Source organism: Aspergillus sclerotioniger (assembly GCF_003184525.1).
Source record: "Aspergillus sclerotioniger CBS 115572 chromosome Unknown BO94scaffold_64, whole genome shotgun sequence".
NCBI classification, from domain to species: domain Eukaryota; kingdom Fungi; phylum Ascomycota; class Eurotiomycetes; order Eurotiales; family Aspergillaceae; genus Aspergillus; species Aspergillus sclerotioniger.
The window spans coordinates 1-24,598 of record NW_020291054.1 but is presented as its reverse complement, the minus strand read 5'-3'; the positions used below and the strand labels follow the sequence as shown (position 1 = coordinate 24,598).

Genomic DNA, 24,598 nt, shown 5'->3' with positions numbered 1-24,598 from the left:
CGACCGTGTCTGCCAAAAATACATCGCATCAAGTTTCCGTCTAACCGATCACATGTCCTACTCCTATTAATATAATCATCGTTATCGTTATTAGTTGTATTGGAGTACTACTCCGTAGATTCAACATAATCAGTGTACATGGCATCTCCCAATCTAATCATGCCCCTCAGTCTCCATTCCCCGAATCATGGTTTCACTTCTGCAAAGCTTACTCCAACCCCCTGAATATTGTGATTACTGACTAGTGATACATGATAGCATACCATCACCCAACCATTCTAGTACCTGGTTATCAAACTCGAAACTCAGTAACCCAATCATCGGGGCTATTGGAAAATAGCCGAATATCGGCCCTTTTGCTGTCGGCGGGAACCAGTCGTCGAATTCACCCCACAGTTGTCGAACAAAAAGAATCTACCTAGTACCTACTACCTACACAGAGTAGGTATCTATCTAAACCACCGGCTAGTCCACAGTGGCACTCCAAACTAACCCGTCCTTTCCCAGCTCTGATTCGCCGCTGGCAGGGGTCCGACACCCTTCCTTTCGATACTTAAAGCGTCGACTGGGTCAATCATGTCATGGCTCGGTCATGAATAACAACCCTAAGACCATTCGCGGATCCGGGATGTGATCCGGCATCCCGACTCGGTACTAGTCCTGCATGATGAAGTAGACATACGTACGGAGTACTGTCAAGGCCCAAGGTTCACCAAGTGTCCCAGTCTCGGGGTATTCATCGGGTCCGAGGCATCGTGCAGGGTCCCTACTCCGGGGGACGCGGAACGATACATCGCCTAGTAGTACTACTCGACTCCATTTAATCTTAAGCATATACGTCTGAGTCTGTTGAGATGGGCGAACGGACCGAAAAACTAAAGCTTAGAGCGATGTAGGCACAGATTAACACGGGTCTGAGAGAGTAATTGTCTCTGTCGATTGGTTTCTCCCGTCTGAGCTTGCTGGCTACCCACCCATCCGTTAGGCCATCATACACACTAACAGCAGCGTTTTGTTTCTGCCTGGAGGATGGGGTCGATGGGCTTATCAAAGAGATGCATGTTTATGGGTTATTGCGGTTCCCAGGGACGAATTAAGTAGGTGCCAGCTATGGAAACGGGTTACAGTCAAGCCAATCTATGTCGTATACGGAGTGCTCCGCGGGAGAGATCAGCTACCGGGAAAGGTCTTAGCCGGGAGACTTTCGAGGCAGGCGGTCTCCCGGGGCAGATGGAACTGGAGACGGCGAACCCTTTGGTCGCACCCGAGCATTCCTGCCCATGAGAGGGTCTGGTTCTGTTATAATCACACTTTCTCCGGCCCCGTCATCCTTCCCAGCAAACCAATCACGCCCCCCCTCTTCCGCGCCTACTTCCCGTCCTCATCCCCTGCCAGCCCTTGCAGGCATGCCATTGCCATTGCCATTGCCAGCTGCGCCGTCTGACCGCCTTTGTCTCTGCCGCACCCACTGCTCTCCGCCTCTGCCACTATTCTCACCCCCGCCATATCTCCGCTATAGCTTCTCCGCGTCGATCGAAGGCGCTCACCGTCCCCATTCCACCAATTGAAGAACCATGGCCGCCTTGAACATGACGCGTTGCAAATAATTGGTATTGGCTAGGCTGCTTTGGATCAGTTCGGTATCTCTATCTGCGCTTCGAGACGCTTTTACATATCTCCTCAGCGAGCTGTTTGTCTTCCGCATCGATCACATCGGACGCCTACTGATCTACGTAATTGGCCGCGATGCACAAAACCTCTCCGATAGACAAGCGCCGGAAGTTCAATCCGGATGCCTCGCTTGTGCTGGTGGGCATCCGGGGATGCGGGAAACGGTCTTTGGGATTCGTCGCTGCCACTGCGTTGAAGCGGCGCTTTATTACGGAAGACCATTATTTCAAGGAGATGACCGGTCACACCAGACATGAGTTTCTGAAGCGCTTTGGGAGCCAAGAATTTCAGCAACGCGATATTGAAATCCTCAAGTCAATGCTTGACAACCATCGCTCATGCTGTGTGATTGAATGCGGCCTAGGAAGTCTTACTCGCCCTGTTCAAGAACACCTGCGTCGATATTCTGCGACCAATCCTATCGTATACCTAATACGTGACATGGATCGCATACAGAGCCTACTAGGCCTAGAGGACCAGTCCGTCAAACTACTTTGCGAGGGCGATCCTCTACACAGAACTTGTTCCAATTTCGAATTCTATAATGTTGAAGATTGCTCCAGCATATCGGCACAGACAGACGAGGGATCTCCGGATAGACGCTGCGTCGATTATTCTTTCAAACTGAAGGAGGCGAAAGAGGACTTCACCCGCTTCGTACGTTTCGTGACCGGCACAGATGTAGGACATACTAGTTACGACTCGCCTTTTGTCCTGCTTGAAACCCCACCAGAACTTCGGTCCTTCACCCATGCGGTATTTGTGCGATCCTCGGACCTCGCGGAAGGAATTGTCAAGTTGCCAGAGCTTGAGTCAGGCGGTGATGCAATTGAACTCTGTGTTGACCGCTGGGGCCCGGGATTAACAGCAACCTTGAGCAAGCAGGTTGCTTTGCTCCGGAGGAATGCTCGCACGCCCATCATAATTTCGATAGACAAATCTCCTACAGGCATCGCCAAGGAAGATATGTCTCCCGCGCAGGTGAACAGCTCATATTTTGCGATTGTGGAACATGCCCTACGACTGGCAGTCGAATATTTGGCAGTAGACTTAGGCCAGGAACATGCTCGAGTGCAGGAGGCAATTCGCACCAGGGGAAATACCAAAATCATTGGGCAACGCATATTTGAACCGTCTGCCCTGGAGACCTGGGAGAGCGAAGAATGCTTTTCCCTTTATCTCGAGGCCGAGAAGCTGGGGTGCCAGCTCGTCCGTTTCCTTCGGGTAGCTACAGCGCGTGAAGACAACGCAGCAGTTTTAAAATTCACCAACAAGGTCCATGCCTTGTCTGGCAATCATCCACCGGTAATCGCATACAACATTGGTAGTCTTGGGCGGACCTCTCAAGTGTTCAATTCCATCCTCACCTCTGTGACCCACCCAGCGATTGAACGAACCACCGATAACGGACGGGACCCTCAGATCACATCTCGTGATGCAGTTCAGGCTTTGTTTCAAAGTTATGTGCTAGACCCACTCCAATTCTTTATTCTCGGAGGCAATGTCGCGTACAGTCTTTCCCCAGCGATGCATAATGCCGCCTTCCGCCATTGTGGCATGAGCCATACCTATACGATACCAGAATCACCCTCGCTGGCGATCATGGACCGGCTGGGCAGGGACTCCCATTTTGGAGGTTCGAGTGTGGTCCAGCCGTGGAGGGTACAGCTGTCCCATAAGCTTGCTGCGAAGAGTCGCCACGTTGAGGCGATAGGTGCGATCAACACAATCGTGCCACTTCGGGCGCGTGCCGATGGGTCCATGTTTCCTCTGCAAGAGCAGGCGAGTCGTCGTAACCAGGCCGGACCTGTCCTAGGATGGTACGGTGAGAACACGGATTGGGTTGGCATCATGACCTGCATCAACCGTAATCTCTCGCCACGCAATGCCATCAGTCCATCAAAGACTACAGGGCTGGTGATAGGAGCGGGCGGGATGGCTCGCGCCGCCGTCTACGCCATGCTCCGGCTCGGATGCCGTAAGATTTTCATATACAACAGAACCTTGTCACGAGCGGAGAGTGTAGCGCTCCATTTCAATTCATGGGCTGCATCGCAAGTGGAGTCAACTGAAGTTGTGTATGTGCTCAAGTCCTTGAAGGATGAATGGCCTGCCGATGCCTGCCCCCCTTGTATGATCGCATCCTGTGTGCCTGCGGACCGGGATGGGGACGAGCCCCCGGCCAACTTCGAAATGCCTATGCAGTGGTTGGGAAGCCCAACTGGCGGCGTGGTTCTTGAGGTTAGTTTTTCTTGACGGGGGACTCGAGCTTACTTGACTAACTTTTGACGCCTAGTTCGCTTACAAGCCCCTGGACACGCCGCTGCTGCGCCAGATGCGTCGCATCCGGAGTGAAACCGGGCGCCCCTGGGTGTTGGTTGATGGGCTTGACAACGTGGTTGAGCAAGCGATACCGCAGTTTGAGCTCATGACGGGACGGAAAGCGCCGCGCCGCCTAATGTTTTCCGAAGCCCTTCGCAACTATGAGGGCGACGACGGGCGATTTGACGAAAAAACGATCCAAGCCAGGCTTGACCACGTTCGGTAGCAAGCCCAGGCATGCCTGTTAACAAGTGTCGCTGTATTGAGACCGATTCATTCAAACATTGATGTCCAAAGAATGGGATGCGATCGGCCATGAAGGCCCAGCCCACCTGGGTCAGGTTTCAGAGCCCTCTACGAACCCTTCTGTCGGGTCTCAGGGCGTTTTTCGTGTCGGGGCTGTCGAGGGTACTATGGATACGTTGAATCATATTTAGATCCTCCACGATAGCAGAGGTGTATAGCACCTTCACGTGAAGCGTGGAATGGATACGGCAGTGCAATTTTATTGGGAGCCGGTTCATCCAGCACATTACTTGGAGGTGCCAGTGGGCTGACACCTCGATCCTTGGATGTGAGCTCTCACTGGACACGGAAATAACCTGGGCACGGACGATCTACCGATGTGCCCGGTCCGACGGATGTCAATGGCGTGACATCAGGCATAGACTTTGGCTTGGATTTATCTGCCCATGCTGCATGCAAGGCCAGGTAACCATTAGTCATGTCATCAGGGATTGCAGGGTTGAATAGGCTTGTAGCGGCTAGGTCCGGGTGATTTCGGTGTTCGGCAAGCAAAACATCTTCTTCTGCATTCTAAGCGTTTATGTTACGCGACAAAATAAAAGCAAGAAACTTTAATGTAGCAATACAACACTCCTGGTCAATCAGTCGCCTTGTCATCCAACATGTGGCTGTATCCGACATAGTAACTTGTATGCATCTCACAAGTCATAAACATACCAGCAGGAGCTCCAATTGAATCCCCATCCTTCTAGAATAGCACTCCCATGGCGTGTTTCTTCCATACACAAGTAACATAAAATTATACACCCAGGCAACCAGATTCCACACTACCTACTTATTTTCCCCACACCAACCAGCACCCATGTCATCCCAGCTCCACATAAATATATAGTATACTATCAATCAAAACACCCCTATACAAGGAATCACCTATTATATACAAACTACTAATACAATTCAATCTTTCAGAATACTATACTCCCCACTCCTTCCCACAACAGCATAATATACTCTGATGTCTTAACATATCCCAGAACAAGTCCCAAAAAATCCCCAGAGCTGGGAAAATTACCCCCCTCCCATGTCACCAAATATTCTAGACACTCATTGAGCTTATATCGGTTTTTTTCACAAACAAAAAAAGAGTTCTAGCTGTGTAGTACGATAAATCAAAGAGACGATGCCATGATATATTAAATCGTGAATCTGAAGACATCAGTTGGTGTTCATTACTGGGTGGCTTTTTGTACGAACGAACAGTAAGAAAGTACCTGTGTGGTTGAAGTGTTAGTCCGTGGCCCTGCCCTGGGGGACTAGGGGACTCAGGTTATTATTAGTACCGAGTTGCTGTGGAGTAGATACTAGACACATACACACAAGTTGAAAAGCCAAGACGTGTATGAACTGTCTGGCATTTTTCGGGGGTCATTGGTGTGGTATGTGTGTGACCTTGGCTTGTATTGTGGAATGTTTATTGGTGTCTAGACGCACGGATGGCAGGTTTATGGGTGGAAGCTTGATTTAAGGTATTGGAAGATTATAGTATATATATAATAAAGGGGGCTAGGAGATTATTCTGGTTTATTGTTTTTCATTTTGTGAAACTGATGTTGAATGCTACGACGGGTTAGGTTTGTGTGACAGGTTCATCAGACTCATGCCGTGGGCGCTCTTCACTATGCAGAACGTACCTCGTGGCTACGTTGAAGCTCTGCTTCTGCTGCTGATGCTCAGTGGTTCGGTGATCGGGACTCTACACACGACAGACGAGTTCACGTTCAGTTGTGTGCCGTTGACTACCCAGCTGTCGGATCCGATTGTTGCGCCTGGAGAGCCGTCTGGACATACTCATGTCGTTGCGGGGGGAACGGCATTCCAGAGGACGATGAATCAGAGTATGGCGCAGAATGCACGGGATACGACGTGTGGCGTGGCGATTGATAAGAGCAATTATTGGATTCCGCAACTTTATCATTGGATGCGGAATGGGTCGTTTGAGCTCGTTGAGTATCAGTCAAGTGTATGTTAAGATTTGATGGTTTCTAAGATTGACGCAGCCTGGCTAACGAGTTAGAGTATTTACTACTTTAATCGAGCGTGCAATTATACGGTTGGGTTGACGGCTTGTGATGAATCGCAGTATGCGTTGGCACCGCCGGAAGGACTGAGGATGATTGCGGGGGATCCACATCTTCGGTTGGTTTGCTCGTTTGAAAGGTTTATTGTATTAATTTCTGATAAGTGGATGGAAAGAACCTATAATGATTCAGATTGGTCCCAACGCGCTATCAGTCATATGTGCATTGGGCAGGACGGGAGTTCAAACGAAACCAAAGGTCTTCCTCAGCAACCTTGTGAGACGTTGAGATCGCAGGTGTTTATGCCATCCTGCTGGGATGGAGAAAATCTTGACAGTCCAAATCATAGGAGCCATGTATGTGTGCAGGTCTGTCTGTGTCCAGTGTGTGTGCATGCTGACTTTGATGCGCAGATGGCGTATCCAGTGACGGGAGATTACAACAAGGGCGTTTGTCCGGAGTCTCATCCCGTTGCGATCTATTCCATCTTTTTGGAATTCTTTTTTAACACGGCCCCATTCCCTGACTACCGTAACTGGGTATATGCGATGGGTGACCCAACCGGATATGGTCTGCACGGTGATTTCATGTATGGCTGGACAGACCAGAGCGCTCTGCAGCGAGCAATGGACACGTGCACAGGCCCAAATGGGTTGACTGACCCGGAATGCTCGATAACGAGGACACAGATGAGGGTCGTGGCTCCAACGTTGCAGTCTTTGGATGTGGCTCCACCAAACGATGAGTTTGGTCAGAACGGTCCTATTGCAAGGTTACCCGGCGACCATAACCCGGTGACTGGACCATACGGTTCCAAATGGCATGGTTGAGCTGGGCTCCTATAATCTCAGCCGATAGTGAATTTCGTGTAGATAGCTTTTATGCCGTGGTTTCCAAGTCAGAGTTGGTAGTGTGTGTGTGTCCGGCGACTGTACGGAGTATATGGCCGAGCATTGGATGGCTGAACATATAAGAAGCCGCGTAGATGAATGACGGCCTGCAGCTGGATACAAGTGTCCTTGCCAATCGTGCTGATTGATCGCAGATTCCACCAGATCTGGCATAGGTTGTGTCAAACAATCTGAGCTGTGCCCGATGGCTTTGGTGACACTCGAGGTGGAGCAAAGTCATTCATTGACTTGAACCAGAGAGAATGACCTCCATATACGTAGCCGGTGAAACATCAGCTCATGTAGCCCATTCCCTTTCTCCACCATTTCCACACCCCACGTTGTTCCATCAGACTTCCAAATTCTTTCACAGATTCGACCTCGGAGACTCCAGCCCTTGTATCCTGTTTCCTCGATAGGGGTATTTGTTTCTGATCTCGGACTTCCGGCTGATTTTCATCGTGCAAGGGTCCAGGCCGGGTGGCTAGTTGAAAGTCTTTGTACCGCAGTTTTCGCACCACAGTCACCCACGATTCGACAGCGTCTTTGTCTTTCGCCTCAACGTACATTATCCCAGGACATCCTCCGGAGCGGAGAAGCACGAAGCAATTGTGGATATCGGCTGCACGTTTCAACGCGGACACCTTTTTGCGGGAGGTGATGTGATGGGTTCGAATGAGAGCGTTGTAGAGCATTGTTCCTCCTTCATGTGATTATTCAAGCCCTTAAGCGATAAATGGTTGGCATCGTTGCTGCGAAAGTATTTAATGGGTTCTTGCGGAGGTGGCTAGCGGAGTTGAAAACAAGTGTGGCGGAAGTGTTTGCTCGGGAAGAGCCAACAGGCTCGAAGATTTTCAGGACTTCCCACTTCTAGGGATTGCAGAGTCTTTAGTCGAGGGCAAATAGAATGAGGTTGATTCATTCCTTTAAGCGTATTACAGCAGTGCACAGGAAGCTGTTGAAGTTTGTTGGAGTTGAAAGCCGAGGTCCCGCCATCCAGATTGACCAATTACAGAGCTGCGGCGGAGAGGTCCCGATGTCCGTGCGTTGTGACGTCTTTGTTTATTGCCAGCGATAGGTTTTTTCGAGTTAGATACTCCAGAAACATGCTTGTCTAAGTATTTCCCTGGCCATCTTATTCCGTTTTTCTGCGTGACATGTCTTTGATGTCGAGTCCCTTATGCTGAGACCCTGCTTTCGCAAGTCGCTGGATCATCTGTGAAGAATAACAGGTACTCAAGGATCGATGGATAACTTAAGAACTTAATGCCATCGCATATGTCTCCATTCAGACATCGCTAAAACTCACTACGCCTAGTCTAGACAGCCAGCAGTAGTTGTATTCTGGAGCATCGTACAGCGCAAATTCCTGGATTCTTTCATAATTATCATTTCCCAAGACTAGCACCATTGCACCTACAGATGGTGCTTCTCCTTTCCTGTCACCTTGATCCTATTTTGGTATTCTCTGCAAAGGAACTTCAGAGAAGGCTCTTCTGTGGCAATTGGTAGACACATCTATGCTATCATTTTGTCGACATTATTCTACACTGCGTTGAGATAAAGGAAAATTGCATGGAATCTAGCGGGATCGTAAGAAGGAACACAGAACCTCAAGAAACTGTTCGCACAATACAGCTTGTGAAAAGTTAACTACACAGTAAAAAATGGTGGGAAAAAGCATATCATAAAGCCACGAAGGAAAATAGAAGGTCCTATCATCACAAGTATCCTGCTTTAACCATGCTTTTGGTTTAGTACGTAGACGTAACAGTGCTTTTGTATCTGTTGCTCAATAAACTAGTTCCATAAACTAGTTCAACACTTCTTCGGCAATAAAAGTATACCATTTTATGTGCTGAATCTGAATTTCGAAATCCGCTTTTCAGGCGATATTTTCCAGACGTTGACATGTCTTGCGGAGCTCTGCCATGTATGAGGGTTCGTTCAAGTCAACCCGAGAATTCCTACTGAGAAGCATCTTGCATCCAGATTGTCTAGGTATAGGGACTGCAGGCTAGTTTGGCTCATTTCTATCAAAGTATCCAGCATATCGAACACTGGATAGTCGCATAGATGGAACCCAAGAACTTCCAGAGAGGCTGGAAGGGCTGTCAAATCCTGAATCGAGCCCTGCTCTAGTTTAAGACGGTAAAGGTTTGTGAAGGACACAAAGGAGTCGTATTGAGGACATTCATCCCAATGACATACGGAACGGTCTGCACGATGCAGATCGATAGATATCGCTCCGAGACTGCTCTTGTGAGGCTCTAGGACCGAAACTATCTGCGACGGTTGAACCTGTCAACTATACTGATGAGAATTACACGGGGACGCGATATACACAAAACCCTCGAGGCGCTTGCATGAATTGACAATCTTGCTCAACGTTGCTGAATTCAAGCGAGGCGTCAAACAGGGACAGCTGTACGATGCGGTGCGATATCGAAAGATGGGCATCCAGGAGCATGCCCGTCACAACTGAACAAGCGAAAATGCTCCAACAGTAGCAGACGCATGAGATGTATCAGATTATTCATCGATTTGTCCTTCATATACGTCCACGATCCTGGATAGAGAGCGATTTCAGTTGGGGGAGATAAAGAGTCGATTAAACCCTGAGGCCCAGGCAGAAAGAGAGGCTCTAATATCTTCAGACCTTCATCTGAAGTCATAAGGTCGAGCTCTTCTAGATTGGGCGCCTGAGAGATAAGGAGCACAAGCAACGGATTTGCTTTGGCCGCCATAATCCCCGATAGGAACTTCACTTTGTCTGTCACGGGAAGATGCTAAACTCCCTTGGCAAGGGTCTTGATCGAGTCAGGTTGGTGTGCATTCGACCGCCTTTCCAGTGTATTGACATCCTTACCCCAGCCCTCTATTACCATTCGACGGACACGGGCGCCCAGCTCAGGGCGTAAAAGAACAGTTTGTGTGAAGCAGAGAAGGGGACCTATGCGGCCTTCTTTGTGATTTTGATTCGAGTGAATGTAATCGTCTGTTCTATCATAGTCACGGAATATTAACGGCTGGGTAAATGTGCGAAGCGTTCTTGAGGTGAGGCAAAGATTTAGCAGGCCATTCGCATCTCCAACCGAGTGAATATACGAAGGTATGAGGAGAAGGATCTCTGCAGGCAAGGAGAGAAGGTTCGCCATGGTTGCCAAGAGAGGCTGATAAGAAGTAAATGGTACTCTTTGAAAGAATTGTGGTGTTGAGAGACTAGTATGGGAGAGATGTAGGAGGAATAGAAAAGGCTTGTAGGAAGCTTGGAGGAAGGCTGAAGGAGGGATGAAGGAACATGGATAGTGGGTAGGTGAGAGATCGTTTTCGGGGAGGATGCCGGACAATATAACCCCCATCGCTAGGTACACTAAAGTGAATGAAATGTTAAGCAGGGGTTTCTTAGATGGTCATATATCACATTCAGTCATTGTTACGGCCCGGCGGGTTCCCAATACACATTTAGTGTAGGATAATGATGATCATGGGAATGCAGCCCCATACTTCAAAGCCAGAGCTCAGCAAGGAGATGGATAAGAGATCTTAGAAGCCCATCCTTCTTTTCATCTTTTTATTATCGCGTTGTAATGTCTCGAGGCGAGATCGACTTTTCTATATGACCAATGAGACAGCTGTTCTAGGCCTGCAATCAACAGGAGGCCGTAGGTGTTGCAAAACTACCAGGGAAGTGAGCTTGAATTGAAAATTCTATTATCAGGCCCAGAAGAAACGTATTCTTTATGAGCTACGTACATTTCCGCATAGGAGTGCAATGTTGGAATCTTCCAACTAGACCAAAATAGATACGCTAGTGGAACAATTCCAAGGTGAATAAGTTCCAACATGCAATCCCAAGAACAAGATGCCTTGTGCAAATCCCTTCTTCGGTATAATTCTCCAGTATAATCTTGAATGTCGTTACTTGGGAAACATGGATGTTTAGCTGTAAGATCACGTCCTACTCAAATTTCTACCCTCAGTATCCGCAGCCAGCGAAAATTGTTTCGAATATATGCGGAAATTACCGAACCAGCGGGTTATGAAGGCTGCTACGGAATTCATGATGCTAAGTCCTACATATAGAATGCCTCAAATCTTGGAGACAATACATCGTCACCATGCGCAAGGTCTCAGTCGGAGAGGTTCAACCTTGGAGTTTACGCTTCCTTGTACGGCAGTAGCGCCTGAGCACCTGATATATTGACATTGTGTATGGATAAACCAATGGTACAGCGCAGGTAAACAGATGGGCGTTCCACATATAAGGTCCTTGCAGTCAATGTGCACAAAGAGTGATGTAGATACATAGAATGGGACGCTCTCGCCCAAGTCGAGAGTGGCAGTTTTCGCTGCATGTATTACCTATAACGTCTAAAATGTTATCTCTCCAAAGAAAGCCCAGAAGGAGGTATGATGTATGTGGTACCACCCGTTCGCTTTATGCAAAATCGAATGCAGGTGTGCTGAGATATCTTGGTCAAGCATTGTGCCGCTGCTCTTCTTTTTGAGCCCACCAGACATCTCAAACCACATATCTAAGTGCTTCTATGAGACACAAATCCTAGACTTTAAACAGTGTTCTCCACAAACTGAACGGTAACGGAATCGATGCCATAGCCTCGGGAAGTTCACTGTATCTAAGATACCAGGGGCTGGTATAATGGCCCCAAACCATGAGGAACGTTGCGTTGAAGAGCCAAATAGCAACGCGAGAGATGCTGCTGTTGCGAGGGAATGTACGCGGCAAGATCTGCTCGGAGATGATCTGCTGCATGGCAAGGAAGAAAGGCAGGCTGCAAAAGAAAACCATCATCACGCCGACCGCGAACCAGTCCTTCGAAACGGAATAAGTCCCTGCAGAGTGGACTATGCCTGACACGGCGAAAGAGACACAGATGACGAGAAATCGTTTTAATCCTGTTGGACATGAGTCCGGGATGAGGGCTAGGGAAAGGGCCAGAAAAGGCCGTCGGCAGAGGTCGTGCCACATTTTACCCCAGATATCTGGATTAAATGGGTTAGTTTGTAGGTTGGAGTACGGAGAGATAGGGTCTTACCTCGTAAACTAAAGGTAAACAGATATTGCATGGCCCCGAACACAGGCGGATACATCCATGGGTCTCCGGCGATCTGAGGAGAAATAACCCGTAGGATACCGACCGAGAATATGCCCCCGGCGGCATGGATCCCATCGACAAAGGCGTAGGATATCATCCAGCAAAAGGTTGGGAGAATGCACAGTTGCATCAGCATCTCGCTAGTGGCTGGGGATGCTTGGATGCCCAACACGCCGGTCAGGAATGCTTCTATGCCCTCGCAGACGCCAGCGTAATTACGCCCAATGGCCGCCTGGTACGAGTCTATGAGGACATAGGCTACAGCGACCCTACACAATTTGCCCGTCAGAAACGAGAAGCGGTCTCCCTCGGCCACCAAACCGATGTTCTGGCATTCGGGGATGCACCCATTCGTGCCATCCGGGGCGTCCATCTTCTGAAGTGGCGGCTGGTACTTGGGAGAGCCGTAGCTCCAGCCGATGGCGCGGGGATTGATGACTAGATCACAGACCTGAAGAAAGCGCTTCAGCCCCAGTGTAGGGGATATAGGCTCCCATGCGTACAATGGCGAGGAGGATAGATATGACACCTTTTGCAGGCGCTTGACGTGGCTGAGGTTCCGAACGAGAAGCAGTTCCACAGCGCGGATGATTAAGGAAGTGGAGAGAAATGCATTGGCATATGTGATGAAGTTCCCAGACTCGGGCGGGTAAAAAATAGCGCTGCACGCGCTGAGGAGGATGAGGCCATAGAGGAAGTCTCTCAAGCCTGGCAGCAAGGGGAATTTGACTTGCAAAAATAAAGCCACGACTAAGAAGGGCAGTATGAGCATAATGGGTGGAGGCCGAGTTTCAGGATGGACACCAAAGCAACGCAATGCAGGCTGAGAAGAGGAGAGCAACGGAGAGGGCAATTCGAGGGTTTAGAGGGTCCAGACAAGTTGTTGTGGCTGGCTGTCTTTATAGCGGCTGATCACCCGCCCGGGGGCGCTTCATTAATAAGCAGGATCGCCAATGAATGCATCTGGAGCTTGTCGTCATTTGACTTTGATCCTGTCATAAAACGTATTATAAACCCATACGAAGGATGATCAGCTGCAGTGCTCATCCGTGGCGATGGCACTAGGAAGAGGGGCTGATTCCGAGTAACAACTGAATATCCACTGGACATTCCGGCCATCTCGGCCTGAATACCTAAATTTAGGTTCCTGCAGCATCCAGAATCACTGGATCCCCACAGTTCAGGCACCCCGTCAAGCTTTCCGGAGTACACTCTCTGACAGCCGATGGTTCGTGGCTAAATTGAGATCGGGCCACCAGGATGACACATCGAGAAAGCTTCAGACTTATCGGCCTCAATTCCATACTGTTTAGGTTCGCGGCGCAGTGGGTGACGTACTCGACGTGGAGAGATCAGCAGCTGACTTGCCAGCACCAGCTTTGATAAGCCATTGCCTGAACTCGGCGTGGATTGTTAGTGCTGATCTGTGGGAGGCCTGAGGAGTATTAGTGGTCAGGCACTGCAACTAGAGCTTGCACTTGGTATACGGCGCACTGAGACAACAGGCGGACTGAGCGCTGTGAGTATACCTTCATCCCACAATCGGTATTGGTATTCAGATACCATGTCGGAAATGGAAATCGTAGAGTGTGCAAGATATAAAAGCTTGCAAATCCTCGGGTTGAATAGTCTTTCCATCATCAAACAGAAAACATTCCTACTCACTCCAAAATTCCACCTTCTCGCCAATCAACAAATTCATTCATCAAACAAAATGAAGTCCATCGCGTTCTGCTCCCTCCTTCTCGCTACCAGCACTGCTCTGGCCGTCCCTGCTAAGCGAGCCGAGGAAGCAGTCACCATCAGCGGTCTTTGGGCCTCTGAGACCAGCGAGACTGCTGATGTCCAGTTCATCCTTGTTGACCCCAATTACAACGACACTACGGGTGCTAACTTGTCGTGGTACACCTCCACTCTCCCATCTTCCCTCTTTGACCAACGATTAAACTAACAAACAAACATGGCCAGGGAACGCCCCGGACCGCCGGTCACTGACTCTCGCACTGAGGATGGTAACTACTGGGTCGTTTTCCCGGGCGGGGTGACCAACATTTCCACCTTCACCCTGGCGATTACGCGGACCAACGGCCCTGAGGTGATCGAGGTCACGGTCAATGCAACTGCAACTGGCAGCCTGTGGTCTTGTGTCACAGAGACCGGCACTGTGGTTACAACAGAGTGCCACTACTCTGGAAAAATTAGTGCATTCCCTGTTTACTCTTGAAGTTCTGGTTTGTGAGTTGGATCGGGATGAAATCAGGATTAAGGAGTGCATCTTCAACGTCTCTTTGCATTGATCTGTATTAGAGATACTAGATAGAAACTGCATGGACATCAGCATAGCGATTCATATTGGGCAGATAGAGACTTGCTTGTGTATCCTAGAGATGGTTGCATTCGTTCTATTCATATGTTTAGGACCTTATCCACACGGCAAAACGGCCAAGAGTGGGGGAGCCACTCATGGGAAGCCATCATGGTAAAAACAGCGGAGACATGCACGGGCAGCCAGTGACATCGATATCATGGCAGGGGATCATAGTGTGGTGCGTGCTTTGATTCTCTCTGTCTCATGGGCTGCTGCTTAGGTTGCTCCGTGGTACATAGCATGCCCAGGCGTGTGTATCACTGTATGCTTATAGTATCCACCTAACACAGAAACTGCGCCAGGGACCGCTTCTCCACCGGTTGAAGTGCTCAGCCTTATGGATTCTGAACGGAATGATGGATGCCTGGCAGGAAGAAGACTTGCCACTAGGCCCCTAGCGGCTAGACGAAGACTGATGTCGCCAATCGTGAACTCGTCACATCTTTGCTGTTCCCACTTCCCACTTCCCACTTCCCACCCTCTCGAATCATTGAACAGCATCTGCCAAATCTATAATCTGCAACATGGAGTACCACTGAACAAATCATCGGAAGGGCTCAGTCGTGTTGGAATCCCCGCGGCCATCGACTTGCGGCCTGGCGGGTAAATACACTAACCGGAACAGGCATCTCCGAGACCTCGGACAGCTACTTACGGTAAATCCGAGGGGTAAGCCCGGGGGTCTCCCTACCTAAAGACGCCCACCAGGCACCAACAGCCACCAACAGCCACCAACAGCCACCAACAGCCACCAACAGCCACCAACAGCCACCAACAGCCACTAGCCAGTCGACTAAAATGCGGTGCATCGTGGATTGTCCACGTCTTCGTTCCTCGGCCAAATTAGGCAGCGAAGGCCGTGGGCTCGGCATTCCCCTGTCAGCTTACTGATCAGATAAGACATTCGACATCACCGGTCGCTGCGCAGTCATCCACCTCCAGCTCACCAAGTTCTCGCAGCTCCTCCCCGGTCACCACATCACGGTGCAACGAGACACCAGCATCAGGTGACTTGAGCACGGTCGCGGGGTCATCGCCACCCCAGCAGTCACAATTTCGAGCCCAGCACGGAACGCTCAAGACGATGGATGGAGATGACCAGTCTCCTAAGTCACCGCCGCGGCGGCGCAGACCGCCCTTGTCCTGCACCATCTGCAGACGCCGCAAGTTGAAATGCGATCGCGCTCTACCATGCGGGCAATGTGTCAAGTCCAAAACCCCGGGTCAATGTGTCTACGTTGGTCCTCAAGCTCCGACGTCGGGGCGTGCGGGCAGCACGCCCCCCGATCGCGCGCGCGTGTCCAGCAGTCGGGCGAGTCCGGCCCATGGTGGACTTTACGTATTCGATTCCAAGCACCAGTCGACGAACCGGGTGAGCAAGCCCAAATCGCGCTCGGATGAGTTGCACGAGCTGCGCAATCGCATCCAATTTTTGGAATCGGCGCTCTCCAAGACGGGTCCTATTCACACGCCGGAAAGTCTGGGATATGACGCCCCGTCGGAAGGCGGGCATCGCATGGGCCCGGAGGCGCACAACCTCGTCGATAGCGTGAAGGACCTTCCGGACCGATGTTGTTTTCGTGGCAAGAAGAGCCGGACCCGATACGTTGGACGAAGCCATTCATCCGTGTCCTTGTCCTTTGTATGTACCCGCGATGCCCATCTGATGTGGTGCTGACTGCTGCAGTTTGACGATGTTGGAACATTTATGAGAGGACGCCGCAGTACCTTAAAGAGAAACCCCGACTATAAGAAGTTCAAAGATTTCAAAGGAGAGCTATGGTCGCGGGAAAGACAAGAACATCAGCGCGCCTTTCGCGATAAGCCCCCCACGCTAGAGGAAATGGTCCCGCCTCGCCATGTCGCCGACGAACTACTGAATCTGTATCTGACGACGTTCGAGACAACGCACCGGATCTTGCATATCCCCACCTTTTTGGAGCAATACGAGAACTTCTGGGCGGGCCTGCAGCCCAGGGAACCGTCTTTTGTGGCGAAGCTGCTGGCGTTGATGGCTGCCAGTTGCTGTTTTCTCAGTCCGACCACGAAGATCAATGGGGAAGGTCCAGTGTACCAAACGGCCGCCGAATGGATTGCTGGCGTTCGGTCGTGGATTGCGTCCACACTGGTCAGTTCGACGATCGATTTCAACATTCTGCAAATCGAATGTCTCTTGATGATTGCACGGCAGGCCGATGCAATCGACGGGGACATTGTTTGGATCTCGTCTGGCTCGCTGACACGGACTGCCATGACCATGGGGCTGCATCGGGATCCCCATCGGTTCGGCAAGATGACGAAATTCTGGGCCGAGATGCGTCGGCGGCTCTGGGCGACCATCTTGGAGCTGGATTTGCAGTCGTCCTTGGACGGCGGGATGCCGCCCACGATTGACCTGGACGAATATGATTGCGAGCCGCCGTCGAATCTCGACGATTCGCAGTTGACGGAAGATATGACCGAGGACCCGGACCCCAAGGATCCGGGGGTGTTAACACAAAGCACATTTCAGGTCTTGCTTCTCCAGTCGTTACCGTTGCGACTTCACATCGCCAAGGCTATCAACAGTCTCAAATTCACCCTGTCGTACGATGAGGCCTTGCGACTGAGCGAAGAGCTGATCCAATTCATGCACCAGGGCGTGGGGACCTTTCAGAAGAGCGAACTGGGGCTGCCTTCACCGGGCGGCAACGACTCATCATTCGCCCAGTCAATGTTGGTGTTTCTGTTGCGGCGATCGATTCTGGTTGTTAACCGGCCGTTTGCACTGAGTATTCTTCGGTCGCCAAAATTTTCCTACTCGCGGAAGATCTGCCTCGAGTCCGCCTTGGAGATCCTCTCTCACCACGAACCTCCAGCGAGCGCCCAGGTATGCCCGCATCTGGGACAGCTCAGTGGGGGGATGTTCCGCGACGAGTTTCTCCACGCAGCCCTGACGGTGTGCGTGGAGCTTTACCTCCAAGCGGGCGAGTTCAACAGGACGAGCGCATCGACCGCGGGACAGTCCAGCGCGCTGACCTCATTGAACGATCTGGTGCGGTCACAGCAGGAGGTCATGGTCGGGGCGGTCGAGCGGACGATAGAAACATTTGGCAGCCGGATCACTCCGAACGGCAAGGGGAGCAAGGCCTTTTTCCTCCCGAATCTTGCACTCTCGTCGGTGAAGGCACGGCTGCGAGGAGAAGATCCACAGAAAGTGATTGAGCTGGACGCGATGAAATGCATGCAGGCATGCGAACAGGTGATGCGGGGGGCCACCTGGGCCTCTGTCCGAGCCAGACAGGCCGAGTCGACGGTACGTGGGTCTTTGGATTGTTGTCAACATTTGCTGATAGAACTCTAGCCCGTTTCTACACCCTCATTGAGCCTTGCGACGCCTGATTTACCATTCGACCCTGCGTCGTTTGGATTAGACACGGTTTGTCGGCCTCCTTTGCTTGACGGGTTGATGCTAACGGATGCAGTCGCTGGATTTCGGGACCATGTTTGACATGAACGACTACGGGATGCCGGGGATGTGGGATCAGGACTTTCTGACGTTGTTCTAATGGGCAGCCGAGGCGTTTGGATGAGCGAGATATTGTGATATCAAAAGTTTCATGTGATTGCCAGGAGGCTACGATAATGTATGATAACTAATTTTGTTGGCGGTGGGCATGTCGATCACGCGACTTATATAAATCCCCTTCTCATCTCCAATTTCACTTCTCTAGAACTACCACAGATCTCATCATGTCGTAAGTTAATTACCATCCACCAGCTAGCAGCAAAGGGCCATCCTAATCTTGCAGATCCATCTTAAGTACTCTCGGCCTCCAGGCCACCCCCGACCAACAAGTTGCCAACCACGCGGTGGCCTATCTGATATGGAACTGGTTCTTCGCGCACGGAGTCCTCAGCACCCGACCCGCCAAGCGACTCCTCCGCCTCGACCACAATGTGGCGCCGCGCGACGACCTCACAACCTACGGCGAGGCCGCCGTGCAAGCAGGCAAAATCACGCGGCGACAACTGAACCGATTGAAGCGACAGGAAGCAGCACATTCCAATGCGATGGAGGGATTTCCACTATTTGTGGCAGCGAGTGCGTGCCTTCTTTTTTCCCTTCACATATAACATTTATTACAAGGTATTATGGATGAATACAAGTACTGATTGCTGTAGTTCTGGTGGCGTTGCACACAGACCTCCCGAATGAAACAATCAATGGGATTGGGGCATGGTATACGTTGTCGCGGGTGGCGTTTGGATTGGCATATGTGTTTATTGAGTCGGAGGGGTGGAGCTTTTTGCGGTCGGTGTTGTGGTGGTCGGGGAATGTGAGTTGTATTACGGCGTTGGTGGCGGGGGGGAAGCGGTTGTGATTTGCCTCTATTTTCGGGGTTGGGGATATCTGATGGTGATACGGAGTACTTGATCAAGGGGTTGCATAATTGGGAGGAAGATGGGAGATTGGGATCTCCGGCTGGATTGTTGGGATGACGATCTGCGGGGTACCGAGGTTATTCTTCCTGGCGGGTTAATGGATCAGACTATTATTAGTTTAATATGAGTTTGTTATACCCTGGATAGAATATGACTAAGGGAGGGGATTGTGCATGGATAATGTTGAGATCGATCTGGGGATGCTGGATCGGTCCCCAGATGAAGCACCCCGCATTACGGAGTACAGTATGGGATATCGTCGAGGCAAATTGTGCGCTTTATCCTGCAATAACCCAACAACACAACCCAACTCCAACAATACCATCTATACTGCAATGCTGCATGATATCATCAAAACCCCCATTCGACACATCTGCTCTATTCACCCATGAATCAGAAGACATCACACAACCACCCCTTCACCCAACATGCAACTGCCACTTCATCCTCCATCGACTACCACTCTATATCCCCACAAAAAGCACACCCCCACGATACACATCACCGCAAGTCCGACACCATCCACCATCCATTGGTGGAAGATCCTCCAGCCAGCCCTATAAACCGGGGAAATTGCGCAGCGGCAGTCCGTCACCGCGCACCGACCAAGTGGCTGGTCACGGGTCTTCGAGAACGGACTCAAGGACAACCAGTTCCCTTTGCAATCGGTCTGAAAATCCCTCACGCTGACAGGTGGAAAAATCCCCTGCTTCCCCGTGGGGATTACCCCGGATCATGTTATCTGGGGTATGTATGAATTCTTTTCGGCCGAGCTGGACAGATCACAGTATATAAATGGCGATGAAGTGCTGTCCTTGAAGAACAGTAGATTCAATTAAGCAACACATTCACCATGAGACTCCTCTCGCTTACTGCGCTGCTTCTCAGCGCCGGTACCCTCTCCGTTGGTGTTGCCGTGGGTGGACTCATTCCCGGTGCGAAGGTCATCCCGGCATCTGATACGGCGGGATTACAGGCCATTGGGGCCCAGAATAGCAAGTATTCGGACAGACAGACGGTGACGATTCGGGCGTCGAAGAACGCGGCCGATGATATCTCCGCGGACTTCTTGTGGGGATTGCAGCGGGCTAACCATGGAGGACGGTTGTTGTTGAAGGAGGGAGAAAAGTATGTTATTGGGAAGAAGCTGGATTTGACGTTTTTGGATGATATTGAGGTGCAGTTGGAGGGGGAGATTCAGGTTTGTCCAGCAGGATTCTATGGCATAGGAGGATGGCTGACGGTATAGTTTACCAATAACATCACCTACTGGCAAGCCAACAACTTCTACTACAGCTTCCAGAAGTCTATAACCTTTTGGCGCTGGGGTGGCCAGGATATTAAAATCTTTGGCAGTGGGGTGCTGAATGGGAATGGGCAGAAGTGGTATGATGAATTTGCGGGCATGCAGATCTTGGTAGGTCTCATATGTCGTAGTGGATGGATGGTAGCTGACGATGAAAGGACCCCGATAATACATTCTACCGGCCAATTCTCTTCCTTACTGACAATGCCACCCGCGTGTCGGTCGAGGGCATCACGCAGTTGAACTCGCCCTGCTGGACGAATTTCTTTGTCCGCACTAATGATATCTCGTTTGATAATGTGTACATTCATGCATTTTCAACTAATGCGTCGGTGAGTTGTTTGATGGCCTTGATATGTGTATCCAGCTAACAATTCAGTCTGATCCGGCCAACACGGATGGATTCGATTCGCTTGTGGTGGACAACTTTAGCGCTACTAACATGCGCATCGACGTGGGTGATGACTGCTTCTCTCCCAAGTCGAACACGAGCAACATATTCGTGCAGAACATGTGGTGCAACAACACACACGGTGTGAGTATGGGCAGCATTGGCCAATATTCAGGAGAGATGGACTTTATCGAGAATGTGTATATTGAAAATGTGACGCTGTTGAATGGACAGGTATGTGCATTCCCGCGGTCTACACAACGATGCTAATGAGAGTAGAATGGCGCGCGCCTCAAGGCCTGGGCTGGTCCTGATGTGGGCTACGGCCGCATGAACAATATAACCTACAAGAATATCCAGATCCAGAATACCGATGCACCGATTGTGCTGGACCAGTGCTACTTTGATGTGAATTCCACTGAGTGTGCCGAGTATCCGTCGGCTGTGAACATCACCAATGTGCTATTTGAGAATGTGTGGGGAACATCATCAGGGAAAGATGGCAAGGTGGTTGCAGATTTGGTGTGCTCACCAGATGCTGTGTGCACCAACATCACCTTGACGAATGTTAACCTGACGAGTCCGTCGGGTAGTGCGGAGATTATCTGCAATGATATTGAGGGGGGGATTGGGGTGGACTGTGTGTCTGATTCGTCTGCTACGAAGCGGTCGCTGTACTATTGATACATTGAATAGATTTATATAGCAGAACAAATAGACGCAAATGCGTGGTAATAATCCTTTCAGAATATACCTCACTACTTAGAATCAAGTAATGGGTAGAAGTAGAAATCTGCTAATCAGCCAGGTGCTGCGAGATCTGACCACCTAATGATCATAATTAATATTTGAATAGTAAGACCATAACCATCATCTATTCCAAGATATTATTCAAGCCATCACCAAGGAAACACCGACCCATCCCAAATTCTCAACTGGCCACCGACCTCCTCCCTCGTCGCCCCATCCACCAAATTGACAATCCCCCCAACACTCTCCTCCACCGTCTGAAACGCCTTTTCCAAACCCGCCCTACGCGCCCCGGCATTCCCCATATCCGTGGCCGGGAATCTACCACCTTCATTAGCCACATACAAACCCCCCCAAAGAGAAAAGATAACTCACCCCGGATCAACCACAAAGCTCACCCACCCCTCATTCTCAAAATGCACCTTACGGACCAGCCAATGCAAAATTGCCTTACTGGGACCATAAGCCGTACACGGATACGGGCGTTGTTCCATGCCCCCGATACTCCCCAACGGACTACCCAGCCCCACAAACGTGGGATTCTCACTCTTCTGAAGGAGAGGATACACAGCCTGGAAGAGATACAACGGTCCGAAGCCGTTGACTTCGATGTGTTCGCGGAAGATGTCGATGGGCACGGTGTGCACGGGGGAGAGGTCGTCGCAGATGCCGGCGTTGGCGATCACGATGTCGAGGTGGGTGATACCGTGGGCTTGCTGGAGGGTGGTGACTGCGGTGGAGGCGTCAGTGGGGACCGTGGAGTCGATTTTGATGATGATGAGGTGGGAGTTGGGGCCGACGGGGAGGTTGGTGAGGGTGAGGGCTTCAGGGCTCTGAGGGTTGCGGACTGCCGCGATGATGGTGTTGTTGGGGCGGGAGAAAAAGGTCGTGACGAGGGCGCGGCCGATGCCTCGGCTGGAGCCGGTGATGAGATAGGTTTTGGGGGTGGGCATTGTGGCGGTTGGTGATGGATGGGTGGATGTTGAGAGTGGGTGAGTGAGAGTGAGAGTGAGTTGATGGTGAGGTTGGCTTGCTAGATATACATGTACCCCAGAGCCATGAGGTTGATCTCTAAGATTCTATTCATTTGGATGATAGCTGACAAATGTCTGGTTCAGGCACTGTCCCAGGAATAGGACAAGAGATGGCTCCATGGATGGGACCCATGAATCCTGGCGGTGTAACCCGGTAAGCATCCCTGCCATATCAGCCCTAACTTGAAATATGATATCCTTTGCCAGATCCTTTCAGCCTTGCTCCTGCCGAGAATGAGATCCCCTTTGTGAAATGCAGCCTGCACCGAGACGGCATGCAAGCGACCTTAAGACAGCGACTGATCACATGGCACGGCCCGTTGATGCGCCCTGGCACCTTGTTGATTCCATTGAATAACTATGCAAGGGTCATGGATATGTGCGGTCTTTTGGGCCCACACGACCATCTGGTGGAAGATCCCGGGTCGTTCATGACTCCGATAAATTGTGGACCTGTCCATTTGCGTTACTCACTCATAGTGACCATGGTGGAGATATTGCGGACCTGACTTGATATTCCTTTCAGCTTCGGAATTATCTTCTTTCGGAAATCCGAGGGGACACCGAGGGGAGCTCCGCTGGCATCCTTTTCTAGTGCTGACATGATACGTATGCATTATCAAGCTAGACAGATAGCTTAAATCTATTGTTGCATTACCAATGCTGACAAATGATCTGTTTGGTTTATCAGAATTGATTAGTTATTTAGCAAGTGACGTGCATCGGTATCAAAAGTGGTCTCAGTTAGGGTTACCTCCTTGAATCCATCCATATCCTTCCTTGACCGAGTGATCACCACCCAACAACATCCACCCTCAATTCCCATCCCCAACAACCAAACCACCCTTATGACCTCCATCCTCGTCACCGGCGCCACCGGCCGTCAAGGCGGTTCCGTAGCTCGCCACCTCCTCTCCCACGGCGGCCACACCGTCTACTGCCTCGTGCGCACCCCGACCAGCCCATCCGCCATGGACCTCTCCGCCCACGGCGCCACCCTAATCCCAGGCACATTTGACTCCCCCACCATCCTCCAAGAAGCCTGTCAGCGCGTCAAAACCATCTTCCTCAACGTCTCCCCTTCTTTCCAACACGACGGGGCTGAAATCCGACACGCCAGTAACGTCCTCGCGGCAGCGACCCACCCCCTCAGCACCGTGAAAACCCTCATCTACACGAGTGTCTGTGATCTCGACTCCCGCAGCACCTACCCCGATTGGGCTCATTGGGAAGATTCCCATCCATTGAAGGAATACTTCACAAGTAAGGCGCATATTGAGACGCTTTTTCGGCAAAGCAGGATAGAGAATTGGATGATCCTTCGTCCGCCGTTCTTTATGACCAATTTCTTGAGTCCGAGTGTAGAGGGTTACTTTCCTGGGTTGGGGTCGCAGGGGAGGCTGCGGACGGCCCTACCATCCGGGAAAAGGATGATGCTTCTTGATCCGGATGATATTGGGAGGGTGGTGGCTAGGGTGGTGGTGGAGGAGTCGGGGAGGTTTTCGAAGAGGGTTATGGATATTGGTGGAGAGGCGTTGACGAGTGGGCAGATTGCGGATGCTATTTCGAGGGTTACTGGGAAAAGGGTGGGGGCGGAGGAGGTTGGGGAGGATGAAGCCGTGGGGAGTGGCAATTGCAGATTGATTTGCAGAGGTGGTATTGGTGGAGGCAGGATAGGTTTGATCCTGGGGTGTTGGAGAGGGAGTTGGGGGTGGGGATGACGAGGTTTGAGGGTTTTTGAGAAGGAATTTGGAGGGAGTGAAGAGGATATTTGGGGAGAGTTGATGCTGTAGGAGACATTCAACAGGAAGTTTGGATTTGCCTGGCCCTGTCATATTAGGAAAGTGGATTCTGCAAGAAGGACATTGATATTGGGTGAAGGTCTAGTCTTTGATGGATAAGCTTTGGTCATTGGTCCAGGTGAGCTATTATAATAGTTATACTAATAGCCCGAACAAAACACCTTGACCTAAGCTTAAGATATGATGATACTAGTA

The 24,598-nt window shown here is 50.7% G+C and overlaps 12 protein-coding genes across 12 annotated transcripts; 7 read left to right on the top strand and 5 right to left on the bottom strand.

The window, feature by feature from the left end:
• The first annotated feature begins 1,657 nt into the window (after positions 1–1,657).
• BO94DRAFT_356547 (repressor protein) lies at positions 1,658–4,519 on the top strand. Its single transcript, XM_025607134.1, has 2 exons — positions 1,658–3,912; positions 3,968–4,519. Exons 1-2 carry the CDS (start codon positions 1,747–1,749, stop codon positions 4,217–4,219), a joined length of 2,418 nt encoding a protein of 805 aa, XP_025461367.1. The 5' UTR covers positions 1,658–1,746; the 3' UTR covers positions 4,220–4,519.
• Positions 4,520–5,917: 1,398 nt separating this feature from the next.
• On the top strand, positions 5,918–7,147 carry BO94DRAFT_480354 (DUF1996 domain-containing protein; the record flags this gene model as incomplete). Its single annotated transcript, XM_025608792.1, has 4 exons — positions 5,918–6,259; positions 6,314–6,435; positions 6,493–6,673; positions 6,731–7,147. 4 exons carry the CDS (start codon positions 5,918–5,920, stop codon positions 7,145–7,147), a joined length of 1,062 nt encoding a protein of 353 aa, XP_025461366.1.
• A 176-nt stretch (positions 7,148–7,323) lies between these two features.
• BO94DRAFT_356535 (uncharacterized protein) lies at positions 7,324–8,159 on the bottom strand. The gene has a single exon (XM_025607133.1). The coding sequence runs from the start codon at positions 7,900–7,902 to the stop codon at positions 7,501–7,503; it is 402 nt and encodes a 133-aa protein (XP_025461365.1). The 5' UTR covers positions 7,903–8,159; the 3' UTR covers positions 7,324–7,500.
• Positions 8,160–9,068: 909 nt separating this feature from the next.
• On the bottom strand, positions 9,069–10,365 carry BO94DRAFT_615480 (uncharacterized protein; the record flags this gene model as incomplete). The annotated part of the gene is made up of 4 exons (XM_025616755.1): positions 9,069–9,489; positions 9,517–9,600; positions 9,867–9,996; positions 10,135–10,365. The coding sequence occupies 4 exons, from the start codon at positions 10,363–10,365 to the stop codon at positions 9,155–9,157; spliced, it is 780 nt and encodes a 259-aa protein (XP_025461364.1). The 3' UTR covers positions 9,069–9,154.
• Positions 10,366–11,330: 965 nt separating this feature from the next.
• Positions 11,331–11,668, bottom strand: BO94DRAFT_356452 (uncharacterized protein). The gene has a single exon (XM_025607132.1). The coding sequence runs from the start codon at positions 11,563–11,565 to the stop codon at positions 11,368–11,370; it is 198 nt and encodes a 65-aa protein (XP_025461363.1). The 5' UTR covers positions 11,566–11,668; the 3' UTR covers positions 11,331–11,367.
• A 103-nt stretch (positions 11,669–11,771) lies between these two features.
• BO94DRAFT_591461 (wax synthase family protein) lies at positions 11,772–13,099 on the bottom strand (the record flags this gene model as incomplete). The annotated part of the gene is made up of 2 exons (XM_025616108.1): positions 11,772–12,214; positions 12,268–13,099. 2 exons carry the CDS (start codon positions 13,097–13,099, stop codon positions 11,772–11,774), a joined length of 1,275 nt encoding a protein of 424 aa, XP_025461362.1.
• A 1,182-nt stretch (positions 13,100–14,281) lies between these two features.
• Positions 14,282–14,661, top strand: BO94DRAFT_540905 (uncharacterized protein). Its single transcript, XM_025613016.1, has one exon. The coding sequence runs from the start codon at positions 14,288–14,290 to the stop codon at positions 14,549–14,551; it is 264 nt and encodes an 87-aa protein (XP_025461361.1). The 5' UTR covers positions 14,282–14,287; the 3' UTR covers positions 14,552–14,661.
• A 1,118-nt stretch (positions 14,662–15,779) lies between these two features.
• On the top strand, positions 15,780–18,243 carry BO94DRAFT_480333 (putative C6 transcription factor; the record flags this gene model as incomplete). The annotated part of the gene is made up of 4 exons (XM_025608791.1): positions 15,780–16,337; positions 16,383–17,990; positions 18,039–18,113; positions 18,160–18,243. 4 exons carry the CDS (start codon positions 15,780–15,782, stop codon positions 18,241–18,243), a joined length of 2,325 nt encoding a protein of 774 aa, XP_025461360.1.
• A 171-nt stretch (positions 18,244–18,414) lies between these two features.
• BO94DRAFT_629312 (MAPEG family protein) lies at positions 18,415–19,228 on the top strand. Its single transcript, XM_025617548.1, has 3 exons — positions 18,415–18,432; positions 18,487–18,779; positions 18,860–19,228. Exons 1-3 carry the CDS (start codon positions 18,428–18,430, stop codon positions 19,057–19,059), a joined length of 498 nt encoding a protein of 165 aa, XP_025461359.1. The 5' UTR covers positions 18,415–18,427; the 3' UTR covers positions 19,060–19,228.
• A 745-nt stretch (positions 19,229–19,973) lies between these two features.
• On the top strand, positions 19,974–21,501 carry pgxB (putative extracellular exo-polygalacturonase; the record flags this gene model as incomplete). Its single annotated transcript, XM_025610458.1, has 5 exons — positions 19,974–20,321; positions 20,370–20,537; positions 20,585–20,758; positions 20,806–21,051; positions 21,097–21,501. The coding sequence occupies 5 exons, from the start codon at positions 19,974–19,976 to the stop codon at positions 21,499–21,501; spliced, it is 1,341 nt and encodes a 446-aa protein (XP_025461358.1).
• A 215-nt stretch (positions 21,502–21,716) lies between these two features.
• BO94DRAFT_629310 (SDR family oxidoreductase) lies at positions 21,717–22,538 on the bottom strand (the record flags this gene model as incomplete). The annotated part of the gene is made up of 2 exons (XM_025617547.1): positions 21,943–22,538; positions 21,717–21,888 (listed from the first exon to the last, which is right to left on the bottom strand). Exons 1-2 carry the CDS (start codon positions 22,518–22,520, stop codon positions 21,717–21,719), a joined length of 750 nt encoding a protein of 249 aa, XP_025461357.1. The 5' UTR covers positions 22,521–22,538.
• An 827-nt stretch (positions 22,539–23,365) lies between these two features.
• BO94DRAFT_529332 (NAD(P)-binding protein) lies at positions 23,366–24,322 on the top strand (the record flags this gene model as incomplete). Its single annotated transcript, XM_025610457.1, has 1 exon — positions 23,366–24,322. The coding sequence occupies exon 1, from the start codon at positions 23,450–23,452 to the stop codon at positions 24,320–24,322; it is 873 nt and encodes a 290-aa protein (XP_025461356.1). The 5' UTR covers positions 23,366–23,449.
• Positions 24,323–24,598: the final 276 nt, after the last annotated feature.

What these genes read in the sequence shown, in the direction of transcription:
- BO94DRAFT_356547 (XM_025607134.1), top strand. Translation starts at nt 1,747, where the DNA reads ATGCACAAAACCTCTCCGATAGACAAGCGCCGGAAGTTCAATCCGGAT. An exon ending in CTGGCGGCGTGGTTCTTGAG is followed by an intron (nt 3,913 to 3,967) that starts GTTAGTTTTTCT and finishes TTTGACGCCTAG; the next exon opens with TTCGCTTACAAGCCCCTGGA.
- BO94DRAFT_356535 (XM_025607133.1), bottom strand. Translation starts at nt 7,902, where the DNA reads ATGCTCTACAACGCTCTCATTCGAACCCATCACATCACCTCCCGCAAA.
- BO94DRAFT_356452 (XM_025607132.1), bottom strand. Translation starts at nt 11,565, where the DNA reads ATGCAGCGAAAACTGCCACTCTCGACTTGGGCGAGAGCGTCCCATTCT.
- BO94DRAFT_540905 (XM_025613016.1), top strand. Translation starts at nt 14,288, where the DNA reads ATGGCCAGGGAACGCCCCGGACCGCCGGTCACTGACTCTCGCACTGAG.
- BO94DRAFT_629312 (XM_025617548.1), top strand. An exon ending in TCCACTATTTGTGGCAGCGA is followed by an intron (nt 18,780 to 18,859) that starts GTGCGTGCCTTC and finishes TGATTGCTGTAG; the next exon opens with TTCTGGTGGCGTTGCACACA.